We start from the raw sequence: 26,233 nt of genomic DNA, 5'->3' as shown, positions 1-26,233 counted from the left end.
CAATCAGTGAGGGTGAAGGAGCTCTATGAGGCTAATCTCACATGGACAGATGACAATTTTTGTACATTTTACTACTAAAAAACAAGATTACAATGTCTTTGTTCAATGTCCGATTACAATGGCCTCCGACTAACTGATCTACAAATTACCTTGCATCATAAATAACAACTCATTATTATTTGTAGAGCAGTCAGTCATTCACAATTTACCCATGGATACATTGAGGTTTTGATCCTCTCGAACACGGCCTATGAGGACGACTTGTGGAGTGTGGGAGAATCTCAATTGCATTTCCTTGATTCCTTGCATCCTCTCTCCTCACCTCCTTCTAATGGGGTTTGAGAAGGAGGTGAGGAGAGAGAACGCGAGGAGGGAACACGAGGAGGAATCAAGGAAATGCAATTGAGATTCTCCCTGTGACCCAGTACTCTACATTGGCTTCCTCTCTTTGGCAGTGTTCGAAAGGATCAAAACTAATGTATAATGGATAAATTGTGACTGACTGATCTTGAAATTAATAATAAGTAGTTAGTGATGATGCAAGGTTCTTTGTAGATCAGTCAGTTGGCAGTTACCTGCACTGTTGGCTGCAATATTGAACGCCCAGGGCTTGCCTACTTTAAAGGCGATTCTTTTGACGTTGCAGCTGACTTTAAAGGTTAGTCGAGACTGACTGACTGATCTACAAATCACCTTACATCCTAAATAACTACTCAATATTATGTGTTGATCAGTCAGTCAGTCTAAATTTACTCATCATGGTTTTGATGCTCTCTACATTTTGCTTCCGCCCATCCTGGTTTTCGACATCCATGCAGATGAATGGAAGGAAATGAGGAAAGGAAGCCACTTAGACTATTAAGATGATACCATGGTGGTGAATCCATGGCCCTGTTTGAATACTTTTAAAATTGCTTCTTTCATCCCTTCCTTGATGTGGTCACGGACATATACTAGTGGTGTGGGGGCTGTGCTTTGGCAAAGTGGGTGGGGTTATGTTTGGCCCTGTCCGGGGGTATCGTCGGATGTGGCCACAGTGTCTCCCGACCCCTCCTGTCTCAGCCTCCAGTATTTATGCTGCAGTAGTTTATGTGTCGGGGGCCAGGGTCAGTCTGTTATATCTGGAGTATTTCTCCTGTCTTATCCGGTGTCCTGTGTGAATTTAAGTATGCTCTCTCTAATTCTCTCTCTCTTTCTCTCCTTTCTTTCTTTCTTTCTTTCTTTCTCTCTCTCTCTCTCTCGGAGGACCTGAGCCCTAGGACCATGCCTCAGGACTACCTGGCATGATGACTCCTTGCTGTTCCCAGTCCATCTGGCCATGCTGCTGCTCCAGTTACAACTGTTCTGCCTGCGGCTATGGAACCCTGACCTGTTCACCGGACGTGCTACCTGTCCCAGACCTGCTGTTTTCAACTCTCTAGAGTCAGCAGGCGCGGTAGAGATACTCTGAATGTGATCGGCTACGAAAAGCCAACTGACATTTACTCCTGAGGTGCTGACCTGTTGCACCCTCGACAACCACTGTGATTATTATTATTTGACCCTGTTGGTCATCTATGAAAATTTGAACATCTAGGCCATGTTCTGTTATAATCTCCACCCGGCACAGCCAGAAGAGGACTGTCCACCCCTCATAGCCTGGTTCCTCTCTAGATTTATTCCTAGGTTCTGGCCTTTCTAGGGAGTTTTTCCTAGCCACTGTGCTTCTACACCTGCATTGCTTGCTGTTTGGGGTTTTAGGCTGGGTTTCTGTACAGCACTTTGAGATATCAGCTGATGTAAGAAGGGCTTTATAAATAAATTTGATTTGATACTGTAATAGCGTGCTCAGCCCCTTCCTGTACTCCCTGTTCACCCATGACTGTGTGGCCACACACGTCTCCAACTCAATCATCAAGTTTTCTGACGAACAAGTGTTAGGCCTGATTACCAACAATGACCAGACAGCCTACAGGGAGAAGACCCTAGCGGAGTGGTGCCAGGACAATAACCTCTTCCTCAACGTCAACAAAACTAAGGAGCCAATCGTGGACTTCAGGAACCAGCAGAGAGTACGCCCCATCCACATCGACAGGTCGCAGTGGAGAGGGTGAAAAGATTCAAGTTCCTCGGTGTGCACGGACAACCTGAAATGGCCCATCCACACAGACAGTGTGACGAAGAAGATCCTCACGAACTTCTACAATGCACAACTGAGAGTGCCCTGTCGGGCTGTATCGTCTCCAGAGGATGGTGCGGTCAGCCCAACGCACCACCAGGGGCACACTCAGTGGTGTAGTGGAGGGTATATGCAGGTATACACACTTATTTTTCAGTGAACATTGCGTATACTTACATCTTAATCCCCACGATGCATATCAAAGTAGTGTAGTGGAGGTATATGCTGTATCAATTAATAAGGCTTGATTTGATTTATTAGGTTACCCATTAGCCGATGCCAAAACCAACAGCTAGTCTTACTGCGGTCCGACACGTAATGAAAATTACATTACAAACAGAAGAAAAGATGACAAACTGATGGAACAGACTAGAATGTTTAGCTTAAAATGTTGATAAACTATTTCTTCACATTTTAGGCACAGCAATGTGCAAGCACAAGGTGGTAAGCCTACGCACCAATGTTCCAAAATGCAATTTGGGGAAAACACCTTTCTAAAATGTGCACCGCACATGCGAGCGGTTTCATGGACAGAGATGAAAATAACCATTTGAAAATTAGAAAGAGGTGAGATTAAAGATGCAACAACTATCATGGTTACTAATATGAATAGGATAATGCCTTTCCCAGCTAAACAATGAAAGGAAGAAAACCAACAGAACAGGAAAATAATTAATCAGAAACCTGTGAATTTCTGAGTCAGTTGACAGCCTCATTTATCTGTTCAATAGTAGGCCTACCAATAGCTTACCTGCACAGTACGGCTTGGGTTGGCCTGACTGGGAAAGACCAATATGGGATTGATCATTTTCAGTCATTCAGTGTCACTGTTTCTCACAACATTTTCACACAGGGTGCCTTTTCTTCAATGGGTGGCCATTTGGAAATGTTTTGTCAAAATTTGAGTGTACCCACTTCTCCAGAAACCACTAGGCACACTGCCTGCCCTCCAGGACGTCTACAGTACCCATGTGTCACAGGAAGGTCAAGAAGATCATCAAAGACCTCAGCCACCCAAGTCACGACCTGTTTACCCCACTACCATATAGTAGGCGGAGACAGTACATGTGCATCAAAGCTGGGACTAAGAGATTGAAAAACAGCTTCTATGTCCAGGCCATCAGACTGTTAAATAGTCACCACTAGCCCCTCTGCCCAGTATCCTGCCCTGAACTTAGTCACTGTTACTAGCCGGCTACCATACAGGGTACTCTACCCTGCACCTTAGAGACTGCTGCCCTATGTACATAGTGATTGAACACTGGTCACTTTAATAATGTTACATACGGTTGGTACCCACTTCATCTGTAAATCCTATATAACTACTGTTGTACACACCTTTCATATTTATATACTGTCCATACACACCATTATATACATATATATTTTATATCCGGACTCTGACATTGTTTGTTCTGATTTCTTAAGTTGTTTCTTTTATTTTGGGGATTTGTGTATTAATGTTTTGTACTGTTAGGTATGGTGCGTTGTTGGAGTTAGAAACATAAGCATCGATGCACCTGTGGGGGGGTACAGGTTAGTCGAGGTATGTGTAGAACTATGCGACCAATACAATTTGATTTGGGAAGAGCTTTGAAACCTGCCACTCAGATGTGTTAGATCAATGATTTCAACGGAGGAATGAGAAATACACAAGGCGTGGTTGCTACTTTCAAACAGAAACATCATATAAAGTTGTTTCATCAACCTGTTATCTAAAGTAGCCTGGATTTATTTTTTCGCATGAAATCTTATCTTTGAGTAACCAATTGTGCATCATTTCAAATTAGGGTATGCCGCTACATGCAATATTTCTTTCCTCAGCTCTATTCTTTATGTAATATGAGAAAGGTTTATCAGTTATATCAATTCATATAAAAGTATGTATCGCAAGCTAGTTCCTCACTGACAATGTCAACGACAGATTCGAAAAATAACCATGCTGTCAAATAAACAAAAAAGATTGACATTGCTGTAGGCCAATCCGATATGCTAAAATAATATGATTGTCTTGTTTGATCCAATCAGGAGGGATTAAGATTCTGAATTCAGCTAGCCTACTAGGGTGTCTTTCTTGTTCAAGTCTAACTAACTTGTTAGGCTAAGCTGCTAGCCAGGTATCAGACTTGAGAAAATACAGCAATCTTCTCGTCGAGATAGCGGCTGCATTTATAGTTGGGTTTAAAGGAAACGTTTCCCCCTTTGTCTACTGCATATATCGTTACACGGAGAAGAGCTCGAGATTCTCATCATCAAGGGGTAATGCAATGCTTTTCATTTTCCCTCGACTTTTGTTTTGTGTGATGTTAGCTGCTCGGGTTTTTTACATTTGGTCTACCTATCTTATGTATCACTTCAAGTGTTAATATAACATGTGATTGTTATTCTAACTGGCAATGGTGGTGGTGTATCATGTCGCCATCAAATCATTGTTTCATTATAGCATACGTTAGCGAACTAGCTAGCTCGTCATTTAGCTAACGTTAGCTGCATTGAGTAAGCCTGGGTTAGCTAACATTGGCTAACTAGCTAATTGTTGCGCTGAGTCTTGTTGTAGCACAACAATAGGAATTGGCGATAATGTACTCCAACCATACAAGTTACGTACTCAATAATTTCCTTCGCTTTTCATAGCTACATTATCTATGAATAATCAATTGTTAACTTGGCTATCTAATTTGACTAGCTATATAATAACGTTAGTTGATTTACTGCTGATAAAATGGCCATCAACCAACCGGCCTGGAAGTGCTAGCTAGCTAACGTTAGCTATGGCCCGGATAACTAGTTAGCCCCTTACCTTAGCCGAGATAGCTAGCTTGCTACTACTTGTACCTACAATAAATAATCTAACCAGCATTGGAGTTTATGAATTAAACAGTTAATCACTGTAGCTAGTTAACCACCCGGTAAATGAAGATGTGGTATTATATAGAATCCACCCGCACTGTTAGTATTTAAATATTATTTGTGTACATGTGTATATTCGCAAACAATGGTAGCTATGATGTTAACTTGTTGCTATAGCCAGCAGATCCGACCCACTTGCTTACAGATGCAATAGGGTTGGACAGCATTCCTGTGTATATTAAAGGGGAATGGAAACACTAGGCTTTAGAACACCAGTTAACTAACTGTAAATCGCCATAGTGGCATTGTTGCATCACTGGCAGGTTTTCCAAAACTGTCTGAAAGACCATGAACTCTGCGTGCATCACAGAACAAAATTGCTAATATCAAACAGTATATGAAAACATGATACATATTTTGAAAGCTGAGAAACAGCCCTTTCAAATGATATGACGTACAATAGCACCACATAAATCAAATGGTAATCGGTCAAGACAAAACATGTGAACATCTATCTTATACGAACATCTACGCTTTTCCCCCGAACTGCCATTTACACAACATCCTAATGAAGATGGAGGAAACACTTGAGAATATTGAGTTAAACTTATTTTGTAAGGATTGAAACTCAGAATAGTAATACACTACATGGCCAAAAGTACACTACTGTTCAAAAGTTTATGGCCACTTAGAAATGTCTTGTTTCAGCGTCAACAGTGAAGAGGGAACTCCGGAATGCTGGCTTTCTAGGCAGAGTTCCTCTGTCCAGTGTCTGTTCATTTGCCCATCTTAATCTTTTATTTTTATTAGCCAGTCTGAGATATGGCTTTTTCTTTGCAACTCTGCCTAGAAGGCTAGCATCCCGGAGTCGCCTCTTCACTGTTGACGTTGAGACTGGCAGGTACTATTTAATGAAGCTGCGAGTTGAGGACTTGTGAGGCGTCTGTTTTTCAAACCAGACACTCTAATGTACTTGTCCTCTTGCTCAGTTGTGCACCGGGGCCTCCCACTCCTCTTTCTGTTCTGGTTAGAGCAAGTTTGCACTGTTCTGTGAAGGGAGTAGTACACAGCGTTGTACGAGATCTTCAGTTTCTTGGCAATTTCTCGCATGGAATAGCCTTCCTTTCTCAGAGCAAGAATAGACTGACGAGTTTCAGAAGAAAGTCCTTTGTTTCTGGCCCTTTTGAGCATGTAATTGAACCCACCAATGCTGATCCTCCAGATACTCAACTAGTCTAAAGAAGTCCAGAATTATTGCTTCTTTAATCAGGACAACAATTTTCAGCTGTGCTAACATAATTGCAAGAGGGTTTTCTAATGATCAATTAGCCCTTTAAAATGATAAACTTGGTTTAGCTAACACAATGTGCCATTGGAACACAGGAGTGATGGTGGCTGATAATGAGCCTCGGTACGCCTATGAAGATATTCCATAAAAAAATCTGCTGTTTCCAGCTACAATAGTCATTTACAACATTAACAATGTCCACACTGTATTTCTGATCAATTTGATGTTATTTTAATGGACGAAAAATATGGAGGACAAAAAAAGCCGATACCGAATAATCGGCCGATTTATTTAAAAAAAACTTTAAAAAAATATATATTTATATCATACACACACATTTTTGTAATAATGACAATTGCAACAATACTGAATGAACAATGAACACTTATTTTAACTTAATATAATACATAAATACACACACACGCACACAGCTCTGAAGTGACAATGATACTGAAGAGTCTGTTTAGGAGACAAATACTCTCAACTGTTTGAATAAAAATAGAGTTTAAGTTACCTGTGATGAATGTTGAAAACAAAAACTTAAATTTCTATATGCAGGAAATCCTATTTTAATAATGGGCATGGTAAGAATTGACAACCAAAGTGCGAGTCATAATTCCCATGACACCTTCTAGCAAAATCTGAAAAGCGGTTCCTTCATTTATTCCATAGGATATTTTTAGATTCACTTAAAATAAGGTCTGTGTTTCGTGTAGGCTTACATCACCGTGCCAATTTTATAACTGTGTAGATATCCATAGGACAAGGTAACTCTGATCAATATTGGCTAAATATAAGTGAAGATACATTTTTTTGTGGAGTGGATTTATGAAAATATGTTGACAAACGTTACCTTATCCTAGTGAGATTTACACGGGTATCAAAACGTCGAGGCGGTTTAAGCCTGCACGAAACACAGACCTTATTTGAAGTAGATCAAGACATTCTCTATGGAAGACATGAACGGTAAAATAACGAAGGAACCCCTTTCAAATTCAGCCGCAAGTTATTACAGGAATTATAACGCGTCGACTATTTCTCTCTAAACCATATACCTTTGACTAATCCGGAAACTATCACCTCGAAAACGAAACGTTTATTCCGTTCCGTATTTTATCTAACGGGTGGCATCCATGAGTCTAAATATTCCTGTTACATTGCACAACCTTCAATGTTGTCATAATTACGTAAAATTCTGGCAACTTAGTTCGCAAAGAGCCAGGCGGCCCAAACTGTTGCATATACCCTGACTCTGCGTGCAATGAACGCAAGAGAAATGACACAATTTCACCTGGTTAATATTGCCTGCTACCCTGGATTTCTTTTAGCTAAATATGCAGGTTTAAAAATATATACTTGTGTATTGATTTTAAGATAACCATAAACATCAATGCCTAAGTACACATTGGAGCAATGACAGTCATTGATTGATTGTTTTTTATAAGATAAGTTTAATGCTAGCTAGCAACTTACCTTAGCTTACTGCATTCGCTAACAGGCAGGCTCCTCGTGGAGTGCAATGTAATCAGGTGTTAGAGCATTGGACTAGTTAACTGTAAGGTTGCAAGATTGGATCCCCCGAGCTGACAAGGTTAAAAATCTGTCGTTCTGCCCCTGAACGAGGCAGAACGTTCCTAGGCCGTCATTGAAAATAAGAATGTGTTCTTAACTGACTTGCCTAGTTAAATAAAGATTAAATAATGGTGTAAAAAAATATCGGCAAATCGGCGCCCAAAAATACCGATTTCCGATTGTTATGAAAACTTGAAATCGGCCCCGATTAATCGGTCGACCTCTAATATATATATATATATAGAGGGAGAGATGGAAATATTGTCGTTCTCAATGGATTCTGAAAAAGGTTACTTGCTGTTTTGAGGTGAAACATTTTGAGAAGCTCCACAGCTCACTGGCAGTGGTGAGTTAATTAGATCAGAAATACTATCAGAGCTCCCCAAATGGGCCAGGTAGGCTAGGCCACTTCTGTATGCGTAATCAGGTGCTTACTCAACATTGACATAAGCGCACCAAATAAAAGACAGTGAGTAAATTGACAACTCTTAAATGGAATTAAATAAACCAAAACTTGTTTCTCCAATGTAGCATAGGTTGTGAGCTCTGCAAACAACGTGTCCACCCCGGCAATGGGAACAGTACATGACTGTAACAATATATTGAATGCATTAAGAGAAATTACCTTAGCCAAACAAACATTGTAAATTTAGAACAGTAAATGTACTACTGGTGTGCCAGCCCCACGGCCTCCGCACTGAGACATGCGTGAATCAGGCATGAATGTATTAACAGAAATATCCATAACCAAAGAAACATTGTAGATTAGAAATTATGGGAATTAAATGTAGGCTACTACTGATATGTGTAATGGGGATAGACATTAAAAATCAAAGGGCGAACTATTCACACAATTTATGTTCTGAAATGCTGAATGAGCACGAAATGGCGGGAAAGAGTGCATTCTGGAGAGAGATGTGCCTTGTGCATCTGAACCACACTCCCCTTCTTCTGGGACTGTGGTTTCCCTGCAGCCTCAATCAATTAGTCCACTGAGAAAAAAACATCTATGTTGCTACTTCTTGACCCCAAAAAATGTGGTCTTGGCTGACCAACAGCATATCAACCAAACAATCGACCAGTGGACTAATTGGGGTCAGCCCTTGAACCCCTATTATTTCATAGTCAATGTAACTTATGTGATTTGTTTTAAGACATTTTACTCCAGAACTAATTTGGCTTGCCTGAACAAAGGAGCTGTGACTACATTTGAGTAATTACTTTGTATTCATTTTTTTTAAATTAAATGCATTTTTATTTCACTTTGACAGAGTATTTTGAGTAGATTGTTGACACAAAAAAAGTACAATTTAAATACATTTTCATCCCACTTTGTAACACAATACAATTTGAAGAAATCCAAGGGGTCGGAATACTTTTGCAAGGTAATAGTACACAACAATAATACATCATTGACCGTTACCAGCTAGACCAGGATGATTTAGTTGCAAAGCTGACTACCAGCCTGAGCTTTCAAATGTCATAGCTATTAGCTAGTTTTCATCATAAGGGTTAGGCTACATTCATTCTTGCAATCAACAGCCAGCAGGTTTACTATTCTTAGAAATCATATCACATATAAACAGACATCTTATGATCTAGCTAGCTAATAATTATATGGGTATTATACATTTTACTGGTAAAACAGCAATCCTGCAGCCCTCTTAGTTGTGGCTGGTAAGCTATCTGCTGTAGCTAGTTAGCTACAAATCGAATCAGACACTAGCCAGTTAATTTTAGCTCTTAGCTAGCTAATACTAATGGCGACAAATGTTCTTCAAATTGTCAATATGAGCATTTTATTTTGTACAGTTATCAATGTCTACATTAACATAAAGACAAAATGAGCTAAATCAAGTAGACTGGCTAACTAGCTACCTTGTTTTTGGCTGACTGTCAAAAGTTAATTTCACAGACTCATCTTATCAATCAGAAAGATATATATGTACATATTATAATTACTAACATAAAAACAAATTGTTGTCCTTATCTCAAAGCTGTCAAAGTTGTGAGAAACCTTTCAGGTCCAGTGGAGGCGAGGGCCCTCCTGGTAGCAGCATTCATTCACTTTCAGTCCCCGTACCAAAACTCACAATTTGCTCAAACCTGCCAATAACGCAATTGGCGTCAATCATTACTATGGCAATTCAAGATGGCGCTACCCACACATCAAATAAACGTTCAATATAAAAATACTAAAAAGAAACATAAAGTGTTGGTTTTATGAGCTGAAGTAAAAGATCCCTGACTGCAGTTCGGTGTCATAGTGGACTTTAGTGGACAAATGCTCACCTTCGATAGACACTGGCATGCTAGAGAAGTGTGCTCTTCATGGGTGAATCCTGGTTTGAATTGTACCCGACATCCAGCCAACTTGACACAACTGTTGGAAAGCTTTCGGCACCTTGTAGATTCCATGCCCGACAAATTGAAGCTGTTCTGAGGGCAAAAAGGTGGGGTGCAACTCTCCATCGATAGACACTGGCACGCTAGAGAAGTGTGCTCTTCACGGGTGAATCCTGGTTTCAACTTAACTGGGCAGACGGTGTCGTGTGGGTGAGTGGTTTGAGGATGTCAGCATTGTGAGCAGAGTGCCCCACGGTGGGGTTGTGGTACGGGCCAGTGTAAAATTGCATTTTATCGATGGCAATTTCAATGCAAAGGGATACTGTGACGAGATTGAGGGCCAGTCTCGTACCATTCATCCGCTGCCATCACCTCATATTTTAGCATGATGATGATGATGATGAGGATGCATGGCCCCATGTCACAAGGATCTGTACACAATTCCTGGAAGCTGAAAATCAAACAGCCTGAGCAACTCTATGTAAAGATGTGTCGCCCAGCATGAGGCAAATGGTGATCCACAACCCTACTTTTTTAAAGGTATCTGTGACCAACAGATGTATATCTGTATTCCCGTTCATATGACATCCATAGACTGATTTTCTTATATGAACTGTAACTGTTTTTGAAATTGTTTTTTGTTCAGAGTATGTTAGTGTATGCACATGTTTAGTATTAGTGGATGGAATATTTCTATTTGCTTGGCTTTACTTCCTACGGTGTTTCCATTCCCCTTTTAAGACACCACAGAGCCAGCGCGAGATATGGCTCGGAAAAAGTACCTCAATCCAGGGATGTACTCCGAATTGTCCCATTATCCCAACTGTTATACCGAGAAGATTAAACAACTGTTTTCCGAGCCATATCTTGTGCCGGTTCCGCAGTGTCTTGATATACACTGTGCCAAACATTAAAAACAGATACTTTTTTCCATGACATAGACTGACCAGGTGTAAGCTATGATCCCTTATTGATGTCACTTGTTAAATCCACTGCAATCAGTGTAGATGAAGGGGAGGAGACTGGTTAAAGAAGGATTTTTAAGCCTCGTGACAGTTGAGACAAGGAATGTGTATTGTTGCCATTCAGACGGTGAATGGGCAAGACAAAATATTTAAGTGCCTTTTGAACGGGGTATGGTAGTAGGTGCCAGGCGCACTGGTTTGTGTCAAGAACTGCAACGCTGCTGGGTTTTTCACGATACACAAGGGGTAACTGTTGAGCAAGAATGGTCCACTACCCAAAGGACATTCATCCAACTTGACACGCGGACATCCAGCCAACTGTGGGGACGCGTGCAGCGCCTTGTAGAGCCCATGCCCGACGTATTGAAGCTGTTCTGAGGGCAAAAAGGGAGGGTGCATCTCAATATTAGGAAGGTGTTCCTAATGTTTGGTATACCCAATGTACACAGGAAGGCTGTCTGACCCTAGTGCAGCTGTATGCAAGCGGGTTGGATCTGCTGCCTAATGTAACTGCAGTTGTTGCTGATAAAAGGATGTGATGGTGGGATTAGCTGACTAAACTCAACTCTGATTTTATGGGTGGTCTTGAAAACTAGTTGGATAAATCCCTCATCCACCATAGCCGATTAGTGTGGGCGGACTGGAGCTCCGATGTATTTTTACATTTATTTCAGAACACAAAGAATAGCCCGTTATTACACTAAACTTCGGAGCTCCAGTTCACCCACACTAGTCGCTGCTCAACTCATCATAAATTGTGGGGTTGAGTTTAATCGGCTATGGTGGATAAGGGATTTAACTCGTTTTTCAAGACCACCCATTCACTTTGAAAAGGACCCCACACACAATTGAATGCATTATCACACATCACAATCTCTTTAATCAGACATTCATTACTGAATTCCTGTTTGATTTTCCCCTCAGGTGTTATCTCTTCTGCACATATCTAGCTCATCCTCACACCAGCCCTGTGATTCCTCACGAAACAGAGGGACCACACCAGAGAAAGGGCCAAACTGTGCCTCCCTTCCTCCAGGTCCCCTCTGCCTCCCGAGTGTGTTTGAGTTCTCTCAAGAATCCTCCTCGCTACACCCAAAATGTCCTCCATCTTGCCTTTCACCCCTCCGGTCGTGAAGAGGCTCCTGGGGTGGAAGAAGTCAGCCAGCGGCCCCGGGGGAGCAGGGGGTGGAGAACAGAATGGCCAGGAGGAGAAGTGGTGTGAGAAGGCTGTCAAGAGCCTGGTTAAGAAGCTGAAGAAGACTGGACAGCTGGACGAGCTGGAGAAGGCCATCACCACACAGAACTGCAACACCAAGTGTGTCACCATCCCCAGGTACGTAACCCCATGCCAGGTAACAACACAGAGCTCTGCTTACAGTCGTTGTATGGTTCTTTGGAGTGAACAGTTGACCATGCATCAGAAACCTTTGTATGGAGATGATTATATACGGTGTATTTTACCTGTGTATTTACTATCAGCTAACCGTCTAGTGGCCTCCTCTTTCTTTAAACAGCCTCTCTAACATACAAGGTCCTTAAACATAGAGGTCTTAACTCCCAAATTATTTTTATCTTTCTGTCCTCCATTGAATCTCAGAAATGGTCCTACAGTTAGTTTTGTAAATGCTGACTCCGCACCCCACCATGTACTTATGCCATAATTTCAAAGTATTCATACCCCTTGATGTAATTGCACATGTTGTGTTATAGCCTGAATTGAAAATCGATTAAATCTATTATTTTTTTCTCCTCATCATAGCATGCCACCACCATGCTTCAAGGTAGGTATGGTGTTAGACAGGTGATGAGCTGTGCCTGGTTTTCTCCAGACATAGAGCTTTGCATTCAGGCCAAAGAGTTCAATTTTTGTTTCATCAGATCACAGAATCTTTTTCCTTATGCTCTGTCTTTCACATGCCTATTTGCAAACTACAGGTATGCTGTGCTGTCATGTGCTTCTGTCTAGCCAGTCTCCAATAAAGACCAGATTGGTGAATTACTGTCGACTCTTGTTCTGGCAGGTTCTCCCATCTCAGCCAAGGAACTCTGTAGTTCTGCCAGTGGTCATTGAGTTCTTTGTCACCTCCCTGACCAAGGTCCTTATTGCCCGGTAGTTCCATATTTTTCCCATTTCCCAATGGAGACCACTGTGCTCTTGGAAACTTTCAACACTTTAGAAATTGTTTTATACCCTTCCCCAGATATATGCCTCATCACAGTTCTATCTCAGAGATGTACAGACAGTTCCTTGGACTTCATGGTATAGTTTCTGCTCTGACATGTACTGTCAACTGTGGGACCTTTTATATAGACAGGTGTGTTTATTTCTAAATCATGCCCAAACAATTGAATTGCCCACAGGTGAATTCCAATCAAGTTGTAGTGACATCTCAAGGAGGAGCAAAGGAAATTGGATGCACCTGAGCGCAATTTGGAGTGTCATAGCAAAGGGTGTGAATACTTATGTAAATGAGATATTTCTGTATTTCATTTTCAATAAGTTTGCAAAAATGTCTAAACATGTTTTCACTTTTGTCATTGTGTGTAGATGGGTGAGAAAATACATTTTCAATTCAGGCTGTAACAACAAAATGTGGAATAAGTCAAGGGGTATACTTTCTGAAGGCATTGTATGACATTTGTCTGAGAATGTAAGGTAATCAGCCAGTTAACCTTGATGTCTTAGTAGAACATGTTCTCTGGGTATGTTGTAAAATACCCTTTTTATTTGTTGATGACCTGCTTAGAACAGTTCAGATGTTTGTATGTTTATTAGATACTGAGTAAATTTGTATAGATCTTGTTGACAGGTGGAATCAATATTGTGTAAACCAATAGATGGTCTTGCAAAATGTATTGCAACCAGGGCTCGGAAGTTCGACCATTTTGTTCACACATGCTCCTAAATGTTTTGCTGTGGGACCAGACATTCTATTTTGGGAGCACCAGTGCGGAGGGGAAAAAAATCTCCCAGATAGTAGTTGCAATGATTCAGCTTCGCTGTACCGTTATTTCCGAGTGCCCTAGAGAGAGAAAAGACCGCCAATTCGTACCTGTCATTACTACAGTGAAAATGGCTTGTTTCTAGCTCAAACAATATATGACCGGTGCAACGTTTTTTTTTTTTATTCCTATCGTGCATTGGCTGGCTGCATTTTACATTCATTAACCATGTCGTGGGCCGTACCAAAACCACTCGTGGGCATTTGTTTGCACCTTGTTCAATCATGTTACTTCATTAGGTAGCTAGATAGCGATCAGCCTGGTTACTTTACCAGTATATCCAAACATTTGTGGGAACAAATAAAGGGATAGCTTCTTCAGGAGATCGATGAATGAATGACTGATCTCTTGCATGTCGTCACTCACCAACCTGGCGCTCTTTAAACCCTCTCAGATCGATGTCTGCGCCCGTGCGGAAATCGGCGACGCCATCACCTTTTTATTAAATACAACCCTGTGTTTACGCTACACATTTCCAGGTTTTTGCATGGGCTGCGTCTCAATCCGTGGAATCGCTGGTGTCAGGCTTCTGAATCTGCGGTAGTTTGGCGCTGTGTTTGTCAGACATGAGACGATGCCAAAAAGTTACTGTTCACTAAAACATCCGTAAAGTCGTCTGAGTGGTTTGAGCTAGGATTCTACTATCGAAAACTGAGATTCTCACGAACACAGACATGTTGCCTGTTTTGCTATACGACGCCCACAAGCTTCACAGGACAAGTGTGACGTCAGTCCCTTCGGTGTGCTAACTTTTTGATTTCTTCTCACTAATGTCTGTAAAGTCAATGGTTTGAGCTCACTAGGGTTGGGTGATTATTACAATTGCATTGTCTATCTATGTTTGACCGCTATCATTGATGGTGACGACATTGTGATGATACAAACGATCGTTTAGCATATTTGAGCTTGACTGCACGCAGTCGGGCAGCGCAGCGAGAACACAGCAGGCCGCCATGCCAAGTGGCCAATTCCCTAATTGCCATAGCCTACATTTTCAATACATACTGTAAGAGCTAGACTTGCTAGACTACTAACATAATGCAAGAGAACAATGTAGAAAGAGCGAAGAGCACCAAAGCAGCGCAAATGGTCAGATGAGGCGTAACGTGTGTTTTTTCTCTCTCCAAACTCGGATGATCGTGGGCCTTTTGCAGCAGACACGTCGTTGTCTGGCTTATCGTTTTAAAATCTTAATTTTCTCCCCGTTTTGATTTGAACGTGACTTGTTGGCCTAGGCATAGCCAACTCTTTCATGATCAACCATCGACTGAATCTATAGGCCTAACGGAGTTGCATCCCAAAGTTCTTCGCTAATAGCCTAAATAAGAACATAGTATAGTAACAAGGAGCGAGAGAGAACAAACAATTGCAAGATGAAGTAATCGAATGGGAAGTTTAAACAGACCTGATACGTTTCTGCTTTGCTTGACCAACGTGTAGGCAAAATAAATTGTGCCGTCGGAAAATCCCTCCTTGCAAACCAAACAGCCAATAATATAGGCCTACCACAGGCTACTGTCAATAACAATTTCAGTAAAGGTTACTTTGACAGTGTTTATTCATATTCTTGAATTGCACAACGTGCTTGGAAAAACTCTTGCAGCAGCACTTTCATTAAGTGTGAACAATTTTTTTTATTGGATTTGTCTCACAAACAACTTTAATTTGAATGGCTTACAAATGGTGCATTTATATAAAAGTCAACAACAATCAGATAAAATCTATTATTATTTAGCCTATTACATTCTTTAACAATTGAATGAACATTGGGCTAAAAACGAATAGTCCTATTATCCTTTTTGCTTATCAAACTGTAAAAATCCTAAATATACAATCGGATAAAACAAATAATTTGTAACATTCTTTATAACAAGGATCACCAGCATGTTCTCCCCCATAGTAGCTAACTGCAGGATGATGGAGGTTTGTAGTCCTTTGCCCTGATAATCTTTTTGCAAATTCTGCAAGTGACTTGGGTCAGGTCTGCTGGCTCACCTTCCTCATTCAGCCTGAAACTGAAGAACTGCTGAAAAGGTGAACACGTAGTTTTCTTTCCCACCAAGTCAGCCATCATGCGAAGGCAGCCTATACTATAGTTAGAGAGTGAAATCCTGTCACTTATTTTTGTTTTAAATTATTATTATTTTTAAATGTCAACTGTCAACTGAATGTCGCAAATGCGCTAACCCAGATGACCAAGATGAAATGACAATAGCCTACACTTGATACAGCTTTAATATTCGTTTTTTAAAGGTAGGCTAATATATCTGAGAAACATGGCCCTACCAATTAGAAAATAATTCAGCAATTTTGTTTTGAACAATGATTTAATGACGTGTGGCTTTTGTAACAATTTAAATACGATTTAAATTATGCACCAAATCACAGTTCTAATATAACCAATGTATCCTTTTCTATTGCCTTCTTCCCGCCCCCAACAAATTAGATAGATATATAAACGATACAATTTATTTATCAACGATGTTTGGACCGGACGATGTGTCATTGACACTGTCAGACACTGTCCAATCCCAGAGCTCACACCCACAAGCTTCACGAGACTTTTCTGAAGGTAACCCGGTACCGGCTGGTAAAAAGGACTAAAAGTTAATAGAATTAGAATATGCCCAAACGCGATCCAGATTTTCATACCGTTTCTGTACCATACCGGGCTATACAGTATTACCGAATGTGCACACAAGGGGTGCTATTTCAAAACGACACAAAACAAATTGGGCAACAGGGATCTTGATCCATGAGGAGATTGAATGCATCTGCTGTAACCAAGGAACTTGATCTCTGGACATCTAGCCACTTAGATAGCAAGCTAGCAAACCAAATGCAAAACTGGAGCCCTCAGCCGGACATAATTTATTTGACGCTAGTTATAAGCACTGGCGTAGCACGGTTTTGAAAATCATACCGGTATTCGATATATCGCACAAGCGGCATATTTCTCAGATATAGGGCAGACACTTCAAAACATACTTCCTTTTGATAAAAAAAAAATATATGTTTTGGCATGCATGAAAGTTATTCAATGTGTTTCTATGGGCTAATAGCAGTAAGGCCAAATTCAATGTTTCATCAAATAATTGTTTTTATATATCAGTTTATTTTTTTATATACCTACAGGGTTTCTACCGATTTATTTTTTTTATTTTATTTTTCGAGCCCTGATTGGCGAGTTGCAATCTCCATGTGTCATGCTTATCATGTATTAGAGGGAAGTTTAGAACCTATTTCAGAGCCCTTTTAGGAATACAACATATAGGCTTAGCCTATAGTTTAGATTCAGTCCCACTTCTGAGGTAGGCTAGATCAGCTCTGAATTCTGATTCTGGATATTGTATCAGAAGCAAATATCACATCATATTTCGCCATTCCATTTCTATTTAATTTCTAGAGTTAATTTTCTGATCATTCCTTTCTACGTGTCCATTAGAATCACAAAGTGAATTGTAGAGGGTGGTTAAATGGAAATGTACTTTTTTTCCAAGGTTGCGCCCTCCTTTTCTTTTAGTCCCATTGTGTGTCTTCTGTGTTTACTTGAATGTCTCAAGATAAGTTAAGTGCTTCCAACCTACACGGCTGTGGTGGAAAAGTTTCACAGTTTTTCAGAATATTTGGTACAATGCCACAGTAACATTAATGTTTTTTTGTCTTGCATACTGTTTCTTTGTATATACTACTATACTCCAGAGGCGGCTGGTGGGAGGAGCTGTAAGGGGACGTGCTCATTTTAATGCCTGGAATGGAATTAATGGAACAGTATCAAACATATGGAAACCACATGTTTGACTCTGTTACATTAATTCCATTCCAGACATTACAATGAACCCCTACTGCTATAGCTCCTCCCACCAGCCTCCACTGCTGTATTCCCATCTTATGCCGTTTTTCTTTATTCCGTCAAAAGGCTTCTCTTATTTGGCGTGTCTTTTTTCAGTTCCTGACTGAAAGAATGAAATACCTAATTGAAAATTACTCTAATAAAAGAGGCCTTTTAATGTTTACATTACCCATACTGGTATTTCTGAATGACTCATGCCCCATGTTTATCATTTGTTTTTGTTTTGTTTGGTTTTTCTGTGCACAGCAATTGCTCTGAAATATGGGGACTGAGTACACCAAATACGATAGAACAGTGGGATACCTCAGGCCTATACAGCTACCCTGACCAAACCAGGTGACTATCTATCCTCAACTGTCCTGTGCTACATACTGTTGTACAACCTTGATGTGGGAAGTAATCATTCCAGGGGGGTGAGAGACATTGAGAACACAAATTCCATTCATGCATCTATCATTCATACCTCATCACTCCCCTCTTCCCCTCTCCACACCCCCACCTTTTGTCTTCCTGGCCACATGCATCTCCATCTCTTCTTTTCCTATCGTTTCCTCCCCCATTTCTTCCTTCCCTTACACTTTCAATTCTCACATCTATTTCCTCCATTGTCCATCCTGTCAGATCCCTGGATGGGCGCCTGCAGGTCTCCCACAGAAAGGGTCTTCCTCATGTCATCTACTGCCGCTTATGGCGATGGCCCGACCTGCACAGCCACCATGAACTGCGTGCCATCGAGGCCTGCGAGTACGCCTTCCACCTCAAGAAAGATGAGGTCTGCATCAACCCCTACCACTACCAGAGGGTGGAGACCCCAGGTAGGTTGTCTTTTGAACCAGTGGTGTGTGTGCTGACTTGTAGGTGCCATAAAAGCCTATGTTAACAGCTAGTTCTGCGATTCTTTCTGCTGGCATGAGACATGAAAAAGGATGGGATAAGTGGGAATAGTCTTCATTGATATTTTGTAAAGAACTTTGAACTTTGTTTGACATTTGAATAATCTTCTCTCCTCTAGTTCTGCCTCCTGTACTTGTGCCAAGACACTCGGAAATTCTAACAGAACTGCCCCCATTGGATGACTACACTCATTCCATACCTGAGAACACAAGCTTTCCTGCAGGGATCGAGCCTCCAAATAACTACATACCAGGTTTGTGCATCTACCATGAGTTGATATCCAAATGGCCTTCATGATAACGATGTATCAGGTTCAGCTCATCAGTATTTCCCCCCCCTCTGTTACTATAGAAACACCACCACCTGGATACATAAGTGAGGATGGGGAAGCCAGCGATCAACCGATGAATCAAAGTATGGACACAGGTATATTCCACTTACCTCAAATAGGAAGTTCTAACATAAAATAAGAAAGAAAACAGTTGTCAAACTGTCAAGTTTTGATTTGTTGATTAAATATCTTAGTGGATTCTTTGCAACAATAAGTCCGACCATGCGACTTTATAATTACATTTTTATTTTGTATTTTTCATATCAGGTTCTCCTGCTGAATTGTCCCCTGGCACCCTCTCACCTGTCAATCATAGCATGGGTAAGAATAACTGTCTCTCCACGTCTGTCTAAAGCATCAGTCATTTATCAGTCACTTGTAATCTGACCAAATTTGACAACATTCATTGAGTACTATTTAGACAGCCCAGTGCCTACTCTGGAGATCATTGGTCTCCTCCCGTCAACATGTGTAGTTGCTTTTTATAATGACATTCCCCGTGTTTTTCAGACCTGCAGCCGGTGACTTACTCTGAGCCTGCGTTCTGGTGCTCTATAGCCTACTATGAGCTGAACCAGCGTGTTGGAGAGACATTCCACGCTTCGCAGCCCTCTCTGACCGTGGATGGTTTCACCGACCCCTCCAACTCAGAGCGTTTCTGTCTGGGCCTGCTCTCTAACGTCAACAGGAATGCCACTGTAGAGATGACCAGGAGGCACATAGGTACAACGGGCTACGCCACAAGAGGCACACTATTCCTTATGTGGTGCACTACTTTTGAAGGCTCTGGCCAAAAGGAATATGGTGCCAATTCAGATTTTCACAGGATTTGTTCTGTAATTTAACACACATGTTTTGTTAGTGCTGAGAGATTAGTGCTTTTTGAGTTCAGTTCTATTATTTTTTTTTAATTATCACCGTTTTCGGTTTCGATAATTAAAAAAACAAACATTAAATGTATTGTGAAATAATGATTTTGAGCTTTTTAATGGAAATGCCAAAGCCCAAAATGGTGAACTTCAATTTCCAAAACATTGAAAATATTCCATTGTCTCTGTCAGGTCCACATTGGGTAGACGTCAATAGAAAAATATGAAATAATATATTTGTTTTTCGTGATATCCAATTGCGATCCAATTACGATCTTGTCTCATCGCTGCAACTCCCCAACGGGCTCGGGAGAGACGAGGTCGAGTCATGCGTCCTACGAAATCGACGACCTAAATCAGCCTGCAGGCGCCAGACCCCACAAGGAGTTGCTAGAGCGCGATGAGCCAAGTAAAGCCCCCCCCCCGGCCAACCCCGAAGGCGCTGGGCCAATTGTGCGCCCCCCTATGGGACTCCCGGTCACTGCTGGTCGTGACAGCCTGGGATCTAACCCGGGTCTGTAGTGACGCCTCAAGCATTGCGATGCAGTGCCTTAGACCGCTGCGCCACTCTGGAGGCCAAGACTTTATTATTTTTTATTCCTTAAAGTAATCATCTCACCTTTGCTCAGGTAGTAGCTGTCAGCCAGCCAGGCCATCTAACGTTACGTACAGTAGTCTTTAGTCATCTGATTTAGCGTGCCTGCCTAAGTTTTCTGTAGACCTTTCTAACTAATTAATTTGACTAGTTCTTCAAAGTAGATAAAGGTATACTTAAACGAATTGTCTCTGTCCCGCTCGTCATTGTGTTCCATGCGGTCTGTGTGTATCTAACTTAACGTAGCAGGCGTAAAAGTGTATCCATCCAGAGATCTGTATACAATGGCCGTCGTCCCAAAGGTGGTAAGGCAGGCGACAAGCTTAGGTCCAAAATAAACCCATAGAAACGGATTGTGTTTATTTTAGAAAGATTTTGGCGAGAGTGCAACCTCTCGCTTCACCTCTAACTCTGAGCTGGAAAAAACTGGCGCAATGGATTATGGTCATTGTAGTTAATTACCACATTTCTGCACTGAACTAGGTTGAATATTTGCGTAATGAAAACTACAGCTCCCTTCATCCCAGCGTAGTTCTTGACTTGATTTCTCTCGTGAATTATTTGATTTCTCTAAAGAAACGACGTGTTGGACTCACAAAAAAAACTAGAACTAAATAGAATTAAAGTAATTGAACAGCACTATGTTTTGTAGCTGAAATACTCATGCTTATTTACACTGAACAAAAAATATAAATGCAACATGTAAAGTGTTGGTCCTATGTTTCATGAGCTGAAATAAAAGGTCACAGAAATGTTCTGTACGCACAAAAGGCTTATTTCTCTCAAATTGTGTGCAATAATTTGTTTACATCCCTGTTAGTGAGCTTTTCTCCTTTGCCAAGGTAATCCATCCACCTGACAGGTGTGGCATATCAAGAAGCTGTTTAAACAAAATGATCATTGCACATTATAAAAGGCCACTAAAATGTGCAGTTTTGTCACACAACATGCCAGCAGCATACCACCCTCCATACCACTGCTGGCTTGCTTCTGAAGCTAAGCAGGGTTGGTCCTGGTCAGTCCCTGGATGGGAGACCAGGTGCTGCTGGAAGTGGTGTTGGAGGGCCAGTAGGAGGCACTCTTTCCTCTGGTCTAAAAAATATCCCAATGCCCCAGGGCAGTGATTGGGGACGCTGCCCTGTGTAGGGTGCCGTCTTTCGGATGGGACGTTAAACAGGTGTCCTGACTCTCTGAGGTCATTAAAGATCCGATGGCACTTGTCGTAAGAGTAGGGGTGTTAACCCCGGTGTCCTGGCTAAATTCCCAATCTGGCCCTCAAACCATCACGGTCACCTAATAATCCCCAGTTTACAATTGGCTCATTCATCCCCCTCTCCCCTGTAACTATTCCCCAGGTCGTTGCTGTAAATGAGAACGTGTTCTTAGTCAACTTACCTGGTAAAATAACGGAGAAATGTAAAAATTAAAAAAATGCCACGGATGACTGCTGTTTTAAGGGAGTGCGCAATTGGCATGCTGACTGCAGGAATGTCCACCAGAGCTGTTACCAGAGAATTTAATGTTAATTTGGCAGTTTGTCCAACCGGCCTCACAACCACAGACCACATGTATGGCGTTGTGTGGGTGAGCGGTTTGCTAATGTCAACGTTGTGAACCGAGTGCCCCAAGGTGGCGGTAGGCTGATGGTATAGGCAGGCATAAGCTATGGAAAACAAACACAATGGCATTTTATCGAAGGCCATTTGAATGCACAGAGATACATTTTCGTGCCATTCATCTGCTGCCATCACCTCATGTATCAGCGTGATAATGCACGGCCCCATGTTGCAAGGATCTGTACACAATTCCTAAAAGCTGAAAAATGTCCCAGTTCTTCCATGGCCTGCATACACACCATACATGTCACCCATTGAGCATGTTTGGGATGCTCTGGATCGACGTGTACAACAGCATGTTCCAGTTTTCGCCAATATCCAACAAGTTCGCACAGCCGTTGAAGAGGAGTGGGACAACAATCAACAGCCTGATCAACTCTTATGAGAAGATGTTGTGCTGCATAAGGCAAATGGTGGACACCAGATTTCTGATCCACGCCCCTTTTAAAAAAAAATATATATATATATATATATACACGGTATCTGTGACCAACAGATGCATATCAGTATTCCCAGTCATGTGAAATCCATAGATTAGGGCCTAATGCATTTATTTCAATTGACTGTTTTCCTTATATGAACTCTAACTCAGTAAAATCTTGGAAATTGTTGCATTTATTTTTGTTCTGTATATTTTGCATTATTCCACAGGAAGAGGAGTCCGGCTGTACTATATTGGCGGTGAGGTGTTTGCTGAGTGTCTCAGTGATAGCGCCATCTTTGTTCAGAGTCCAAACTGCAACCAGCGGTATGGGTGGCACCCAGCAACCGTTTGCAAAATTCCTCCAGGTAACTTAGACAAACACCATCTCTTAGATTTCCGATGTGCTCACTCCTATAATCATTTCATAGTATTACTAATATGTTTTCTGTTATTTATTATGTTTAGTTCCTACTTGTTTCCACAGAAAATATAATATTGATAGCAGGGAGGTTCCGCAGGCTTTACTTGTGTTCTAAACAAAGTCCATACATGATTCCCAGCTGACCCTCTCCTCCCCTCGCTCCCTCAGGTTGTAACCTGAAGATCTTCAACAACCAGGAGTTTGCAGCACTCCTGGCACAGTCCGTAAACCAGGGCTTTGAGGCTGTGTACCAGCTCACCAGGATGTGCACCATACGCATGAGCTTTGTCAAAGGCTGGGGGGCTGAATACAGGCAAGCATGATGACTGACTATTACAAGAATACTTTTATTCTTGCAGTTGTACACATCTAAGTAGTTAGTAGACGATGGATAGTCGGAGGAAGACGGTAATATTAATGTACTCATTGGCATACATTAAAAAAATAACATTGTAGCTTGCTAATGGTCCGCTTTTCTGGATTTATAGGAAGTTTGGAATGTTTAAGGAGCTGGAGGGGTATTCAAACGTTACTTGTCCCTCTTCAACAATACCTCTGTTACAGGGCAAGAAGTAAAAAAAGTTCAGGCTAACCTTGGGTTTTGGGTGATGTTCCTGTGCTTGCATGCTGAGCGATTTCACTAATTTCGCTTTGTTGTGGTCTTTTTTTTTGTCTCCCAGACGGCAGACTGTCACAAGCACTCCCTGCTGGATTGAGCTGCATTTGAATGGACCCCTGCAATGGCTGGACAAAGTGTTGACTCAGATGGGTTCCCCTTCTGTACGTTGCTCCAGTATGTCATAATCCTAGAAAACGACCCAAATAGTCGCCCACTCAAAGATCATAAAATTCGAACTTGAGTCCCATCGTGAAAAAAGCTGCAGAATACATTTCTGCTGTAACATACTTCATAGTATTTGTGGCCTAGTGCCATGTCCCTGTCTAAACGCACACACGCCGTGAGACAGACTTTTCAGAATATAATTTGGCACTTTGTTACCCATCTTTGTGTTGCACCTTGTTAAATTGCTTTTCCCCAAATCCTTAATATTAGATCTATTTGTGGTACAAATAAAGTGTATATTGGTTTTAAAGTCCAGGGATGAATTGTTGTAGGCAGGGGAAATACCAAAAAATATTCTACACATAGTTTCTCAGTAAGAGAATGCTTGTATAAGTAACACAAGCGTAAATGCTAAATATATTCATCCATCTTTTTGACCATGAGGTAACTTTTCTCTGGGAAACATGGATACATATTTTTTTTGTCAGGGGGAGTTAGCTTGGTTAAGAAATTATGATGGCCTTTGTTGCTTTCTCCTTTAAGGGAAATGCTAAATTATGTTTTTAAATGTAATTGCTTAATTGACGTAATTAACTCTTTTACTCTTTTGTCAAAATATTATTATTATTTTTTTTTTTAGATGTGTGTCGTTGTAAGACACACATCTTAATGGACATATAGGAATGTTTAGCAAAAAAACTAAACAAGCTGCAAAATCAATCTGGCTATAGTTGACATTAATTTGAGCTCGTTGTCATTATATGGCATCCTCAATGTTATTATAGGTAGCCTATGTTTCATTTCCACCACACACAGCCTCAGAATGCAGGCTAGTAAGTCCTGAACTTGCTTAAGTTTGGATGCACAAAGCAGGGACCAGAGAATATCAGTTCTAAAAGCTTTTTCTCATGTTTCACTGGGTGTCTAAGTGTCACGAGGTGAATTATTGAAAGGTTATTTCACTTGGAGAATTAAAGGTATCAGTGAATTTCATTCTATATTGTGTTTAGCCTATATCCCCTTTCTTTTGCTACTTTTTTGTATTCTCATGTATTTTTATATATAAATATACTTAAATGTTCTTCTGTCATTCACTTTTTATTAGAGTTAATATTTTCAAGACTGCCTGTTTTTAAGTGACATGGCTCGCAATCTATGGAGAGCATGGATCATTCCAGTTTATTTTTTTTAAAGGTTAGACTTTAATCTAATTCCAAAAAAACACTGCCCCACGTAATGTCAACAGGTATTTTTTCAACAACAAAAAAAAGTACACAAATCAAAGCTTAAATGCCTGTAACCTGATATCTGTTTTCCTGCAATGTATGGTTAGGTTATGTGACTCAGAGGCATGTTGTATGAACTTTTTTTTGACTCATTCATCTCTTCACTCTTGGAAGCCATTTGGTGCTCAATAAAGGATAAAAGGTCAACCATAAAACAGTGATTTTATTTTTCATATTTTTTTTTTTTTTTTAGCTAAATGTTACAGAAACTTGGCAGTATTCCATGTTCTTACATGAGAAATGAAACTGCACACTGGGACATAGATTCTGTATTTGTGTATGTATTTGTTCTTGTCTATAAAATACAGTATGTACAACAAGACTGAGCTTGCAGTATGCCATTGTCATTTTGTGGCTGTTGCAAGATTTTTTAAACATCTGTTTTCTCCCTTCTCCTTTATTGATGTTATTAATCTGTTAACCTTACGGCACTAGTGATTGTACTTTGTAAGTGCAACTACTGTAGTGAGTTTGAATTTGGGGAACTGAACCATGTGTTAGGGTCCAGTGTTGAAGCCTTGTACCATTGGCCTACAAGATATGAATGTGAAGAGTACATAACAAATCTGAAGTGGACCAGACGTACATAACAGTAGAACAGTAATATGTGTATTTAACAGTAAACTATTTGCAAAGCAGTCAGTATAGTAGTTGTCACAGTTGTTTTACCAGTAGAGGGCGTTATTGATAGAGCAGGGTTTTTTTCTGACCATAAGCTTCTCAGGCGTGTGGCATATTATGCAGACTTCATAAAACACTAATAAAGATTTTTATTCTCATGATGACCATGTTTCTGTCATCTTTATTAACACGAAAGTTTTCCACTGATCTCAGTCTACAGTGGCGTCCTCGTGTTTACCTTTTCTCATCTATAGAAATGACATTTGACCGTTATAGTAAATAGTTGCAAATTGAGTCTTTGATCATATTAAATGAGAGCCATTCAATTATATGTCTATGCTTACATCCCTAGCCTCC

At 40.8% G+C, this 26,233-nt stretch overlaps 1 protein-coding gene across 3 annotated transcripts; it reads left to right on the top strand.

The window, feature by feature from the left end:
* The first annotated feature begins 4,234 nt into the window (after positions 1-4,234).
* On the top strand, positions 4,235-26,040 carry LOC139545631 (mothers against decapentaplegic homolog 2-like). 3 transcript variants are annotated; one of them, XM_071353603.1, is made up of 11 exons: positions 4,235-4,417; positions 12,104-12,512; positions 18,282-18,371; positions 18,657-18,850; positions 19,048-19,182; positions 19,281-19,355; positions 19,528-19,581; positions 19,771-19,983; positions 22,992-23,129; positions 23,354-23,498; positions 23,866-26,040. In XM_071353603.1, the coding sequence occupies exons 2-11, from the start codon at positions 12,277-12,279 to the stop codon at positions 23,987-23,989; spliced, it is 1,404 nt and encodes a 467-aa protein (XP_071209704.1). In that variant the 5' UTR covers positions 4,235-4,417; positions 12,104-12,276; the 3' UTR covers positions 23,990-26,040. The 3 variants fall into 3 exon arrangements, with proteins under 3 accessions (XP_071209704.1, XP_071209705.1, XP_071209706.1); XM_071353604.1 differs by having other exon boundaries at positions 4,280-4,417; positions 19,281-19,343; positions 23,866-24,131; XM_071353605.1 differs by lacking the exon at positions 18,282-18,371 and having other exon boundaries at positions 4,280-4,417; positions 23,866-24,131.
* The last annotated feature ends 193 nt before the right edge of the window (positions 26,041-26,233 follow it).

The sequence above is a fragment of the Salvelinus alpinus genome, chromosome 19, assembly GCF_045679555.1.
Source record: "Salvelinus alpinus chromosome 19, SLU_Salpinus.1, whole genome shotgun sequence".
NCBI lineage: Eukaryota > Metazoa > Chordata > Actinopteri > Salmoniformes > Salmonidae > Salvelinus > Salvelinus alpinus.
This window is presented reverse-complemented; position numbering and strand designations above follow the sequence as displayed.